General features: G+C 39.0%; 1 protein-coding gene across 6 annotated transcripts in view; it reads left to right on the top strand.

Moving 5' to 3' along the window:
- Window positions 1-14,419: 14,419 nt before the first annotated feature.
- LOC126237238 (gastrula zinc finger protein XlCGF7.1-like) overlaps window positions 14,420-15,467 on the top strand; it is a 103,329-nt gene continuing 102,281 nt past the window's right edge. For 5 of the 6 annotated variants that reach the window (XM_049947136.1, XM_049947137.1, XM_049947139.1 and 2 more), the window contains exon 1: window positions 14,420-14,555. In XM_049947136.1, the coding sequence (XP_049803093.1) occupies window positions 14,548-14,555 (8 nt within the window). In that variant the 5' untranslated portion in view covers window positions 14,420-14,547. Of the gene's footprint in view, window positions 14,556-14,869; window positions 14,995-15,467 lie in introns of those variants that run through there. The other variant, XM_049947138.1, reaches the window with a different exon arrangement.

Genomic DNA, 15,467 nt, shown 5'->3' on the forward strand with positions numbered 1-15,467 from the left:
GTCAACTCCGCATTTTGTAAACATTGCACTGACTGCAAAACCACGTTCGTGATGAACACTAACCTGTTGATGCTACGTACTGATGCGCTTGATGCTAGTACTGTAGAGCAATGAGTCGCATGTCAACACAAGCACCGATGTCAACATTACCTTCCTTCAATTGGGCCAACTGGCGGTGAATCGAGGAAGTACAGTAGATACTGACGAAACTAAAATGAGCTCTAACATGGAAATTAAGCGTTTCCGGACACATGTCCACATAACGTCTCTTCTTCCTTTGTGTGTGAGGAATGTTTCCTGAAAGTTTGGCCGTACCTTTTTGTAACACCCTGTATAAAGTCTAGCTTATGACATGTATGCAAGGTTTCATGCTCCTTACAATGAAGTAGCCGAAGGAGAGGGAGGAGGCTGTCTACTCAGTCCACATAAGTTCAAGGAGCTTTCACTGATCATCGTAATAGACTGCTCAAAACAGAACAAGATAATTAAGTCTGGACCTATAGATGTGCGAATAAAATTTGAATCATCAACAAATTTCCCAGAACACACTGCCACATATGCTCTAGTTCTACATGACTATGTGATCAACTACTGCCCGCTGACCAGTGTTGTGCAACGAGCTGCATAAATGAATAGGTGCTGCACCATACCTAGAGCATTTCACAATGACGTCTCAGGGTGTGAACATCATTGTGGACGCTCAGGGTTTCTATGATGGTGAGCGTAGACAGTGCGTATTTAAAGATGTTGCATTTGTAGCATACACACAAGATGCTGGTATAATAGAGACATTCTCAGCAAACACTGAATCACCAGGGTCTTTCAAGTACGTCAAGTGTGCTAAGACATGGAAGAGTGCAAAGTGCTTAACACATTTCTACCAAGGAATTCACTGGGATGATCCTGGCATACCCTATAAAGATATGGTGACTGCACTTAAATTATTCGATCACACGGATACCATCGTCTACATGAAGCACAGTACTGCACTTAATGATGGGATACCATGGATCATTGACTACCTTGAGGAGCTCTGTTTCCATGACAGGAAGGCACACGGTTAGAAATCCAACAGGATCGCAGTACCCACCTGCCGGGTTTCCGATCCTAGTGAACGAGATTCGCTCCTCAAAGGCATCGGCAATCACCGAGTACTGCAACTGCGGTATGGTATCTCTGACCTGATGTCCTTCACTAAAAGGACGGGGGAGGGAACTGCCACAAGGCACAGGATCTTCAATAATACTATAACCAGAACTATTCGACGGAGTTGGTGGTGTGGATGGCCATGAGTGCTGTACCTCATGTGATGGTGCTGGAGGAGACGCTGATGATCAATCTAGCTGCTGTAGAGGCCAGAGCGATGATGAAGTGACCAGGGTAGCGGCAGCTGCAGTGGTGGTGGCGGGGTGGGCTGCGGTGGCCACTTCCCAGTGAGAGCAGCCTGGGACAGGGTTTCCCAGGTGCGGCAGCCGTGGCCGCAGTGGCGCGCGCTTCCCGCACAGCGACTAGCTGCGCACTTATAGCATGCCTTTCCGGACGCCGCTTTGATCATAATGAGGATGGTTTAGCCGCCACCGGTATGCGCTCGATATCGTGTTGAGGTGCGACCGCTGTGAAGTACAAGTAGAGATAAAATAAATAATAAAAGCTAAGTACATTGTTTACCACTGCTGGTGCAGTGAAAGAATGAATTATAACGATCACATGGTTATGAGCAGAATGAGTAATTACCTTTGTCGCTCTGGCTCCAGGGCATAAACAATTCATCAGGTGACTCCACCGCAACGGCAAAAAAGTCATTATAATTCTCATACAGGAGCGAGAGATACGATTGATCTTATCGGTCCTCGCCTAAAACAAATAAGATATATAAATGGATTTGTTAGAGAAAAAAACTTCCTATACTACTACTACTACTAGCACTACTATTAGAGATAGTTAATCCTTTTTTAAACTTACAAGTATGCTGCTTGGCCATCTCATTATTATTTGCTGGAGGCTGCTCCTGCATCTGCTGATGAACAGCCTCCAGCTGCCTGTCCAGTAAATCCAGATCATCTAGAGCCGTTCCTGTAAGAGGATGAGAGATAATTTTATTTATTTTGAATGCCTAGTTACACTGAAAAATCACACATGTGAATGTTTTTCTCTATACTTATGTGAGCGCTGTTCTCGGTTATCTACAGCTGGAGGGGTGAAAACAATTACCTACTGCAGCATTGCTACGTCGAACATCCCCCAGCTCTTCCTCCACCTAAATCTGAATGTTTTTCACATAATCTAGAAACAAAAAAAAGATGAGTATGAAACAAGAAAAATTTTGAATTGCTAATACAGAAGAAGTACAAATTAGAATGAAAATTATACTCACAAGGCTATTCCGACTGTGCATCGAACATAGGAGGCTTGACTTCCAGAGCCTGTGGCAGTCCAGCCCACTCCTCACACTCGAGGACAAAATCCGCGAATTGTACTATAACAAGGAGACAGAATTAATAAGGTGAATTTAACATAAACACGAAAATTCACACTCAAAGTAGAAATTATTTACTCACTTGAGAATCCCGTATCCTGGACTCTAAGTCTCTTCCCACTAGACTCTGAGATGTTGTTGTTGGAGTTAACTCTCTTCATCTTTGCAGGGATAAAAGAAATAGCGAACACACACATGAACAAACGAATGATGCGACAAACAATGGACAATTGAGAAAGACATATAGATGTGATGACGTAGTATCACATGATCTCAGCGTAAACCAATGGGTGTTGAACATTTGGGTGGGGGGGTTAGGGGGGGGGGGGCCTCACTAGCAGTCCTAGTGACTGAAAGCTGAACTAGCCAGATGCTTCCAGTACCTCGAGGAGAACTGAGTCTATGATACTTTTTCGACTTACAGCTAAAGAATTCATACTATGAGTGAAGATGCTATTTGGAATACACACTGGATGATATTGAATTCAAACTTTGAATCTGAAGTCATTATGTGTATCTTACGAACTCATCTGAGGAGAATGCAATTAGATATAGTCTTCAGCAAGGATTTATTGCATCTCGCTCAAAGTCTGTGAGCTTAGTGATTTTTTCGAATGTGAATGCTATATACATGTAATTCTAGGTTGCTGGTATTAAGACTAGTGTTTGTTAGATTTAGTGTAGCTTCAGAAATGCTGAAGCAAATCATTTAGAAAGTCTTGAGATGATAAAATAGAGAATTTTTTTTTAGTATTTAGGAATGGTGTACAGCAAACAGACGACATTCTGGGCTATTTTTGCAAACAGCTTATGTTAGGACATAAATTTTTCTTTGGAGAAATCAAGAAAGTGAACGTTAAGTTTGTGAGAGTTCCACTTGATTCTTATTTTTTACGTAGTGATGCGACTTGAGAACTTTGTTAGATGCACGATGCGTCAGCTACAAATGACACTTGTTCCATTAGAATGGCTAGAATATTTCTAGAACACGATCTGTGATGTCATTATGCACTTGCAGGCTAGACGCTTTGATGTCAGTACGTGCATGCAGGCTAGACACTGTAATGTCAATATGCACGTGCATGCACTATACACGCCAGACATGTCCCATTAGAATTGCTGGAGAGAAACAGCAGTCGAACAGATGAGAGGGATGACAGTGCTCTCTGGTGGTGGTACTGTGTGCTAGGTCCGGACCTCATGGTGAACACACTGTTTCCAGTCATCTCGAGTAATGGTACTTGCATCATCAGATGACGTCACAGTGGCCGCCTTGCATAATGTCATATAATGGACAACAGTGACCTCTGGTGGTGGTACTGTGTACTAGGTCAGTTGGAGTCCGGACCTCGTGGAGAACACACTGGATGGCTGTACTGCATCAAATTGTTTAAATAAATTGTGCATGCAAAATAATAAAGACTTATGTCCAGCACAGGTCGAGTCCTCTCCCCATCATTTCCTAGAACGAGGTGGTGGTCGGGTGACTTAGGTTAGTAGAATTGCCCTTTCATTCTCGCCATTTTCTTAGATTAATAGAGATAGCCCAATTGACCTATCTTCCCTGCAAAATTCAAACTTCCTGCCAATCCTTAGGAAGAGGTGGCGGTCGGATGACTTAGGTTAGTGGAGATAGCCCAAGTGATCTATTTCCCCGTCATTTTCTTAGGTGTGTTGCATTGTCCTGATGGAATTTAAACTTCCCGTCATTTTCTGCCAGAGGGGGTTTAGGTTAGTGGAGGTAGCCCAATTGACCTATCTTCCCGCCAAAATCAGCCATCGTACATGATGTCACAGCCACCATATTGGATGATGTCATTTGCTGTTGCCAAGTCTACATGCCGCCATCTTGGATGATGTCATCGTCGCCATCTTGGAAACATCTGGCAACAATGCAATGTGGGTGGACCCCTGTAACCCCACTACTCAGACCTTGTCTCTATTTGTAACATTGTCTGCCAATCTAATTTCAGTGGATTCCTTTAGCTCACAGCCTCAGCAGTGAGAATCATAAATATTGTGTTAAATGGCTGTGTGATCTGTCTGAAGACCTCACAAACATATCCTGCTCCATAGATAGTGGACCAACAGAATACTGGCTGAATCACTAGAGTGTGATTTTAGCGTTCTTTCCTTAGACGTTTCATCCAAACACTGTGTTGGTTCCTTCAGGAAAGGTCCAATTATTTCTTTTACTTGCCTGACAGAGCGGATGGATTCTCCAACAATTTTGATCTAGTCTCTGCATTCTGGATAGACACTAATTTATTTGTGTCTGTATGTTAATGTAGATACTTCTTCTGATGCCAAAAATCATTGGAAGTTTTAATGTAGTGTTTATAGTTTATTTATGTAGGTCAATAATATGTAGAAACGTAAACATAGAATTATATTTTGCTACCAGTCCATCAGTTGTATCTGGGGGACATTCAGGACCAGATCGAGAACAATTTTCCGCACAAGTCACTAATCATGTTGAGACACCATTCTCCCCTTTCCCCTCATACACTTTAACCAAATCTTGCACTTGGGTGAATCTGGGGTCCCTCTCAGTTTGACGACCCAAGCAGCCACTACTAATAGTGATATGTCCATACAGAAATCTTGCAGTTGTAGCGTCTGTGGAGCCCCACTCAATTTTATGCCCCAAGTGGAGTCTACTACAATTCGAGACACTTCGATAGTGCTAGAGTTTAGGTTCGTTCTGCACACCTACATCACGCATTCTCTGATAGCCAATGAGCACTCAGTAGCAAAATTGATTAAAAATAGCCTTGATCACAGCCGATGTCAACTTTTGACTGGTCTTGGCCTTTTAATTACGGGCTATTATCAGAGTTTGCACTGTAATAACAAAAGTAACAGTGCAATGCACTGTAATAACAAAAGTAACAGCGCAATGGACTGTAATAACAAAAGTAACAATGCTATGTGACCCTAAAATCACATAGCATAAAAGTAACAATGCTATTTTTTCTGAAACCAAGTGTATGATGTATTAATATGAAAGTTCTACACGTCACCTTATTTGTATTAGTCGTCAATATTCATTTTGAATAAATTGCAGTAGCTACGGTACTAACGCTCTCGTAGTGCTAATTATTTCATCCAGGCGACGCTCTGGGCGTCAGTAACGAATTACACTAGATTGTTATGGATTTTATGAGGCTGGCTGTAACACAGGTTATGAACCATAAATGAATATAAACTCGTTTTTTGATTAGTTAAATTTAAAAGATAAATACTTAAAAATGAAGACTCAAATGGTATATAAGTCGTTCCCCATAGGCAGATGGGGATGCCTTAAGGTCTGGAGCGCCCTCTCTCTACCCTATGTAACTCGTGGCTGCTTAGCCATCAGCATCAGTTAAAGTGGCTGAGGCCTCCACAGCGGGTCAGGCGCCATCGCCGTCATCCAGATGGGTAATAATACATCTTTTAGATTACATGTTTACGACATTGGCTTCTCTATGCAATATAGCACTGTTACTTTTGTTATTACAGTGCAAACTCTGATGATGGCCCATAATTAAAAGTCCTAAACCGGTCAGAAGTTTACATCGGCTGCGATCAAGGCTGTTTTTAAACAATTTTATCACAATGAGATCGCTATTCTCTGACAATGTTATATAAAATTGTGTGCACTCAGTAGTGTTCTGAGCGCTCTGCTGTGAATGTTACATGCAGTGCAAAAATTAAATGGCATTATAGCGAATTTTTAGTGAATTTTAGTGAATTTTTATTCCAGTTGATGCGAGCTATCACGGTGGTTGTAAGTGACAAATTCTACACAAGCAAGTAAGAGACCTGATTTAGAGGATACACGCTTTCATCAACTGCAAAGCACATATATGCACATGCCGTAATCGTTGCTTGGAACTGGGAACACCAATTCGAATCCGTTTCTCGACCTGCGTGAATCGACATCGTTCATGGAATATAATGTATGTAAATCTTACAGTTGTAGCACCTCTGGCGCACTTCTCAGCTTGGCGCATCAGGTGGCCGCTACTGATTGCGATACATTCTGAATGGAAGTCTTATAATTGTAGCACCTCTGGCCAACCTCCCAGCTAAGCGCCTCAAGCTCCAGCTTCTGCTTCATTAGCCTTAAATTGGCCCTGCCTAACCACACAAACCCAAGTTAAGTAGAGATTACTATTGTCATTTATTTTTACCATTGCTATGCCGTTTGCCAGTCATGACTAGAAAGACTGCATCAGACTGGTCACAGTAGTTCCTACCACACTTGTCCGTACTCAATCTGTGGTTTTTAGAACCACCATTATTTTTAGAAACACATCAGAGATCTGAAATGTATGAAAGGTCTACACCTCAAATTCCAGCAGGGGCAAATAACCTCTTGCCCTCCCCTTCCCCTCCCACACCATTTGGATATCTATGAGTACATGCCAGAGCAATGGGAGGATTTTGATTTCTTTACACTGAAGGGAATGCTGTAGTTTTCAGCCTAAAGAAGTTGTTTCTTAAAGCTTCTTTGACACTACATCTTTTCAAGATGCTGTTACCACAAATATCGCTGTCCACTTAACCTTTTCAAGTGGGTTAAGCATACCATTTTAGGCACCTTTGCAACGTTGTGACTACTTGGAAATACTATAATGTTACATTTTCCTTGGTAGGCTTACAATAAAATGTTAAGCTAGTCTAGTCAGCTTGTACAATCCCAGTTTCAACAGCATTATCAGTTTTAAAACTTTAAGCAACGTTGGAGTGAAATTACTGAACTTTCCTCTCACATCCATAATGATTAGGTGGACCAAGACTTTTAATCCAATGTGCGAAATTATCCCTAGAGTGAATTGTGCTCATACCCAATGGTTATCGTTTACACAGAAGCAGTTAATAAAACTATAGACATCTATAATACTAATTCTATGTATTTTACACATAATTAGTTGCTGCAAACCCAGTGCACTGAACAATACTCAGGATACCATTACAATATGGGGCTAAGCCAGGATTCAGAGCCATTACTCATACAGGAAATCAGTCACCAGTAACCTTGCACCAGCCATCAGGTAAATGATAATTAAGAGATCATTCCATGCTGTGACAATATATAGTTCCATTACTAAGGAGTAACAACCTGGTAGTGTGGGAGGTAATACTTACTACAGTAAGTAATGAGGAACAAAACATGTTTCTAAGCTTTATTTGTAATGTCAGATCAGTGATAGCTGGTTAATTGGAGAATCATTTGGAGGATTATTCTCCTAGGAATGTGAATCTGATACATCCAGAGTTTGACAGTATGTAGACAGCTAATAGTGGTAAGTTCCAAATTAAACATTTTGTTTTATGTATTAGATAGTAACAAGAGCTGAGTAGTATAGGAGGAGCAGTATTTTCTTCAGTGTGCTGTTTTCCTTAAAAACACACACACACACACAAACACACACACACACACAGATATATATATATATATATATATATATATATATATATATATATGATGTGACTTACCAAACGAAAGTGCTGGCAGGTTGATAGACACACAAACAAACACAAACATACACACAAAATTCAAGCTTTCCCAACCAACGGTTGTTTCATCAGGAAAGAGGGAAGGAGAGGGAAAGACGAAAGGATTTGGGTTTTAAGGGAGAGGGTAAGGAGTCATTCCAATCCCAGGAGCGGAAAGACTTACCCTAGGGGGAAAAAAGGACAGGTATACACTCGCACACACACACGTATCCATCCGCACATACAGACACAAGCAGACATTTGTGATCTTCAGTATGAAAACTGGTTTGATGCAGCTCTCCATGCTAGTCTATTCCATGCATGCCTCTTAATTCAGAAATAACTCTCTAACCTAACTTGTTTCAAACCTGCTTACCATTTTCTTTTCTTTAATAGCATAACCTATAGTAAAATATGTAAATTCCAGCAGAAAACATAAAACAACAAACAGAAAATAACAAAGAAAGCAAATGAAATGAGAGTAAGCAAGCATTATCGGAGTAGGCAAGCATAGCACCCATCTCAGCAGCTACTTTCAGATTGGTAGATCACACAGAGCCAGGTGCTTCCCAAGGCTGGGCGGGTATGGTCACCTGATGTCACTTTCCATTTCAAAATGTCAGCACATTCATAGGTTATACTGGCATGAGACACTCCCAACACTATACTCCGACTTTTGTACCAGAAATTCTAACTTGTAACCTCACATTCACCATTTGGTACTGGGTTAAGTGAAATGACATGACACGAGGGACAGTGTGAATATATGCTGACATGATGTGACAGCAAGTGTGAATTGGTCTTTAGAGATGGTGTATTGTTTGGATTGTTCAACCTGCTCGTTGAAGATGCAATGATGAAAATAAAAGAAAGGTCTAGGATTGGGATTAAAACTCTGGATAAAATTATATCAAAGATAAGATTCACTTGTGACATTCCTATCTGCAGCAAAAATGAGGAAACTTTACAAAAATTTTAACAGAAGAGGAAGTCATGGCATGCAGCATTAAACCAGTCCAAATACTGATGCCCTCCCAACCACCCACCAAAAAAGCTAGTTTCAGACAACATATATGTATCTACAATGGAAATAAATTATTCAGGATATACATTCTCAAGTACAAAAACTCTGATAAATTATGTTCTTCTTCTAGTGTCTGTCCATTTCGATTGGATGTGACAATCAGAGATATATCACTTTTGCTTAATCTAAAAGTTTCCTCGCTTGTGTATGATGTCCATGTCCTTAAGTTTCTGAAAGAGGATGTTTGTTTCCTTCTTTGTCCTCTTTTACCTTGTATCTTCCTTGAAGACTCTTCTGCAGCAGTTTATACATATTTCCATTTATTTATTTATTAATCCATCTCCAGGCATTTTTCATTAACTGATGTCATCTTTTTACCCACATTGTATAGCTGCATAATACATCATACACATTGAACATTGGAGGAATACTATGGTTTATAGTGGACACATGTCGTAATCATTAAATATAAATGCATCATGCTGAATGAAAAAAGGTGAAACAATGTATCTGACAATAGACATGCTGAGAAAAACATTTTAACAAATATAAATGGGATAGGATTGATATTTGTTTATTGTCAAGTATAAATTCATTGTGACAATAAAGCACAACAGCATGATATAATAAACATATCCTCATTACATGAATTTTTCTATGTTTAGGATTTCTATTTCTTTCTTCATTTTTCTGATAATGTCGCTGTTAGTAGGTAGGGTAATTTTATTTGTCCATAGCATCCTTAGCATTCTTCTGTGCAGCTTCATCTCAAACACCTCAAGTCGTTTGCCCTTCATCTTTGTCGAAGTCCAGATTTCAGCTCCATAGAATAAGACAGGAAGTTTGCAGCAATGTATTAATTATACTTTACAACTAGGGTAGGGATAGCGTTAAGGAAAACACATGGAAGGTGGACTTGACAATGTTATCAGTACAATTTAAAAAACTTGTTTAAAGAATCACAACTCTCGCAGCCTTAGAAACTTGAACAGACTCTGCTTATTAAAAACAGATTTTAACAATTTATACCTTTAAGAGCACACCTTGAATCTGGAGGTATACAGTTCCCAAAAATCAGGAAAAGTCGCACCAGCTGCGCGTGGCTGCAAGCAGGTTCCACAAACAATTTTAGCAACAAAATGAATTACAATGAAGGCAATTAAATGTACTAACAATTTCCAAGCTTTAGTAACCATTACCCAATTGGTTAACACCCATCGAAATACACACAGAATCACAACTGACACCACTGCTTGTGGCTGTTGGAACGCTACTTAACAATGTGTAAGCCTTAATAAAAAAAATCCCTTAAATAACTAAATACACAATCCCTCAAAACAGAAAACTGTAAAGATCTACAACTTGAATATCAATCCCAACTGGTACACTACAACAAAACATTGAAAATGACCCTTAAATAAAAATACAGTTGCCCACAACGCAAGGTAAGTTGGGAGTACAGACAATTTAAATGTAACTTCCAACTGGCACAGACCAGCAGAAAGTTGAAAATGAGCTTTAATAACTAAATTGTCCAAAATTCGTAATAAGTTGAGTGAACATGCAGTTTAAATGTAACTCCCAACGGGTACAGTCCAGCAGAAATGTTGATAATGACCTTCAATAAACATACAGTTGCCCAAAATTCAAGGTAGTAGTAGTAGTAGTAGCAGTAGTAGTAGAGGTAGCTCTAGATCTCTTTTTCAAAGGGTATAGGACATGTCAAAGTATTCGCAAGTTTAGACCAATTTAAAATAAGCCAATTCGTATACACATATATTTACGGACTTCTAGTTAGAGACAATCATTAAATTTTACTCCTGGTATACAATACGTATTTTACAAATAACTTATTAAATAATGTAATGCCACACCGTTCACTCACATCTCCCTATCAGTCACTGCACGCACTACATATACACGTTGTTTCATAACAATTAACTCACTATGAAAACACACACACACACACATTGGTGATCTCTGGGCCATTTTCTGTACCGCAACTTTCCATTTGCTATCCTGAAAAACTGAGTCAGCAGCCCTCCATAATGAGTGAGATGTTGAGCTCAGGAAGAGAAAGAGGTGTTAGTATTGTGCTATCCATAGCTTGAGGGGAGAGTGTTTCTAGAAAGAAAAAAAGGATTTAAAAAACATAAAGTGAAGATGTTATGTGGAATGTTGGATGTTTTATAATCATTATTATTATTGTAACTCTTCAGGCTTTCCTGGCGATCTAATGACATCTTGGGTTGTCGGGTGTTCTGCCGGATATCAGCGTCATACTAGCATTAGTACGACGCTGATATCCGGCAGAACACCCGACAACCCAAGATGTCATTATTATTATTATTATTTATTCGCATAACTTTTTTTATCAAACACCTATTCTGTTTTATCTAAGTAATCCCACAATGTATAAACTGTATTGCATAACAGGTACATCTTAGCTGCCTTTTTAAATAAGAGTATTTTTGCAGTTTCTTTAATCTCTTTTGGTAATTTACTGTACAGTTTTATTCACTGATAGAAAATGCTGTTTTGAATTTTATGTTTAATTTTTTCTTGATAAATGTAGGTTTAGTCTATCTCTTGTTGCATTGCCATGGACACAGCCGTTTGTGCAGTAATTACCAATGTTATTTTTGATGTGTACAACTGACTGGAAAATGTTTTCACATGGAGCAGTTAAAATCCCCAGTGTTTTGAACAGATGTTTACAATGAGCTCGACTAGTATTTTTGGTTATTATTCTTATGGCTCTTTTCTGGAGTTTGAAAATTGTGTTCATATTTTGTGTGTTTGTTCCCCAAAAAAGAATGCCATAGCTAAGAATTGAGTGTACATATGAATAACATGTAACTAAAAAACACTCTATGTTACACACTGATGATAGGATTCTAAGGGCATAATTGATGACATTCTGTTTGCAAGTTCCTTTGTGTGTTCACACCACTTCAACTGAGAATCAATATTCATTCCTAGAAATTTTGCATTTGTTAAACAGCCCACAGAGGGACCATCTACATTTAATTTAACACTGTCATTTTTTCTCTTCAAACTGAAATTCATGGCATTAGTTTTCTTAATGTTCAATGTCATTTTGCTGCTTATTGACGAATTGTAAACTTCCTTGAGAGTTTCATTTGCTTTCTCGGTAAGGAGTACTCTTGTTTTCTCAGTGACTATAATATTGCTGTCATCAGCAAAGAGAATTTTTTGGCTATGAATAACACTAGTGGGAAAGTCATTGATGTATATCAGGAATAGTATTGGTCCTAATATGCTACCTTGCGGAACCCCTATATTAATGTATTTTGGTTCTGGTAAGTGTTTTACTAAATGTTTGGATCTATTTGAAGTATGTGTTATCTCTACTCTTTGTATTCTGTCTGCTAGGTATGATCGAAACCAGTCATTACCTACCCCTCTGATTCCTAATGCTTCTAATTTATTTAACAGAATCTTGTGGTCGACTGTATCAAATGACTTATAAAGATCCAAAAATATGCCTGTGACACACGCATCTTTATCAAGAGCATCAAGTTCAAGTTTTGTGAATTCTACTATGGCTGACACTTTGGAAACCAAACTGTGATTCGCTTAAAAGATTGTGTGTATTCAGGTAATTCATTTATCTATCTTTCATAATTGCTTCTATTATATTTGAGAATACTGACAGCAGGGAAATGGGTCGGTAATTTTCTATGTCTTCTGCATTACCTTTCTTAAGCAAAGGTACAACCCTTGCCTGTTTTAGCTGCTCTGGAAATATTCCTGATGTGAAGGATTCATTTATTATATTTGTTAAGGGAACTTGTATAATCCCTATGCATAGTTTCAGTACACACATTGGTACTTCATCTAAACCTACTGACCTTTTATTTTTTTAGTTTTTGAACAGTTTTACTGACTTCATTCTCTGTGGTTGGAAGTAACATCGTTGTATTTAATGCAACATTATTTGCAAGTGTTTTATTTGTTTTGGTGAATTTTTGCTGTAACTTCTCTGCAATACTTGAAAGACGCTCGTTCACATAGTTTGCTAAGTGTTGTCGATCATTTATTACCTTATCCCCCACCCTTGGCAGTAGGTTATTCTGCATTTGTTTGCTCTCCCCATTTCCTTTTTTATAGCATACCAGACTGTTTTGCTTTTATTCTCATCATTGTATAGTATTTTGTCGTTATATGACCTTTTTGCTGAGAACTACAGCAGCTGACAATCACAGCCAACAAGGAATGAGCAGCCGAGTTTGACAGTGAATGGAGTTAGCTAATGACAGTGGATCAATGTAAGGTTTGACAGTTTACATTGATAAGAAACAGGCCTTAAACTTAATACATTGAGAAGTAGTAATAAGAGTGCGAGGTTTCAATGAGTAGTTGAAGAGATACAGTGAGGAGGAACTTCGGGCTTGCCAAACATGTCTTAAACCTCCTGAGCTTAGTAAGTTCACCAAACAGAGTGGACTTCTGGTTCCTGCTTAATCAACGGCCCTCCACCATGGCACAGATCAAACGATCAACTTAACTTGAGCCACCATGATGTGGCTGGTAGAGATTGCCGGCCAGCCCAGACGCCATGCAATGACGGAAGTGCCGCTATGGCAAAAAGCAAGCACACCTCCGTTCTGGGCCCAGGGAACAGAACACGTCATCTGCCGCCTAAGCTACCCCGACAACACATATCAAAAGTGAACAGAAATCTGCGGAAGTAAGGCTACATACAAGAATGCCTCCAGAGTAAAAATATCTGAACTAATCGCACAAGCAATTACCGATACAAGTTACAAGGTTAACACTCCGTAAAATTACTATTAGTCAGAGGCGAAAATGTCAGTTGCTGTTCATGCAGTAACTGAAACATACTCATGTACAAAGATTGAATTGCCTCCCACACAGATTGTGTTACAATTAATTTCATCTGTGGAACTTATAACAGGGAATGCTCATACACTTGCGTGACATATGGCCTGGAACACAATCTGCGATCAGTAACACTGACCGATGATATTGCGATCAGTCACTCGTAGGCGCGTTAATATAACAGTTCAGTTCAACATAACACAGACGTGGACTTACAATATCAAGTACTCAAAAATAAGGATTCCAGTCAGGATATTATTTTCTCCTGTCTGTCTAGGCGGTCATCAAGGTGCCGTAAAGTTTAAGCTTGAGGAGTGCGCTGGGATCTTGTCGACCAGGTTACACCCGACGTCCGTAGGTCTTCCAAGTCCCTGAAGAATGGTCTTTCATTTCAGTTATCGACCTTATTCATACACCACACTTCGTGAAAGAAATACTTTTTTATCTATTTATCGACGGTGCTATGTTAGTTTTTGAAGAAAAGTATGAATTATTTATTTATTTGAATGAAATTGTTACCAGAGTTAACAGAGCGATATTAAGTATAGTATCTGAGACCGTTTAGAGATCAAAGTACTTGCGAAGAGTGTGTGTTAGGAGGGCGCGTAAAGTGGTAATGTTTGAATGTTGTTTGCGTTTTACTATCTGATGTTGATAGGATTATTAAACATCTCAGGGGATTGAATCGACAGTTATGAAAAGGTAATATCGCGAAAATCCATTTGTAAGTCTGTGTTATGAATGACAGGCCATATAGATGTGTTAAACTATAATTGTACGAGACGAATATGTTAAAGAGTAACAACCTGGCATTGCACAGCGTGCAGTTTAGCCCTCTTGTTGGACTTTATTTGGATATATTTATACGTTTGCAATATTGGCCGTATCCAAAGATTGTGCCGTGCACAGTGCCTCCAAAGTAAGAGTCTAATTTCTAAACTAACATCCCAAGGATGTTGAAATTGACGTTCTTCGTGGTAGGGTATGTTTTTCGAAGTAAAAAAGGTTATTAATTGTGAAGATATCACAGTAAATAGACTTAAGTACGTGTCAGCTTTTACTTCTTGTACTGGCCGTCTCATACGAACGCTTGAAGAAACATATTAGTTACTTTATTTTGGTTCTGTGGCATCCCGTGCAGGTATTGGACACGCCAGTAAAAAGATAAATAAACATTATGTCTCTATGCCCGTAATAACATTAATATGAGGAATGACGTAAATACTTAACATTAGCAAATTGACATTAAATATGTGTGACAACATTAATGGAATAGTTTAAGGTAGTATAATTTAATTTTACACTATTAAAGTTTCCCTTAATTTGCAGAGTTGTTAAGTTAAAATAAAACCAGAAATAACTTGAGCCTTTTTTTTCTCCAGTAGACTTCATTTCTTTAGAAATGAAACAGCCATTTGTTTGGAAGGTGCTTGTATGATTGTGTTCCAAAGGACACTTTTCTGATTGGCTTAAGTCATGGTATAGGAGATACGAATGTTGTTGCAGTTACCAGCTCAGTGCTGTTTTTCTGAAAACTACTTAATGTTGAAAGAAGGAGGGGCTAATTTCTCTAAGTGCATTTCAGTAATGTCTGCTCCATGTTTCTTAGATTTA

The sequence above is a fragment of the Schistocerca nitens genome, chromosome 2, assembly GCF_023898315.1.
Source record: "Schistocerca nitens isolate TAMUIC-IGC-003100 chromosome 2, iqSchNite1.1, whole genome shotgun sequence".
In the NCBI taxonomy this organism is placed as follows: domain Eukaryota; kingdom Metazoa; phylum Arthropoda; class Insecta; order Orthoptera; family Acrididae; genus Schistocerca; species Schistocerca nitens.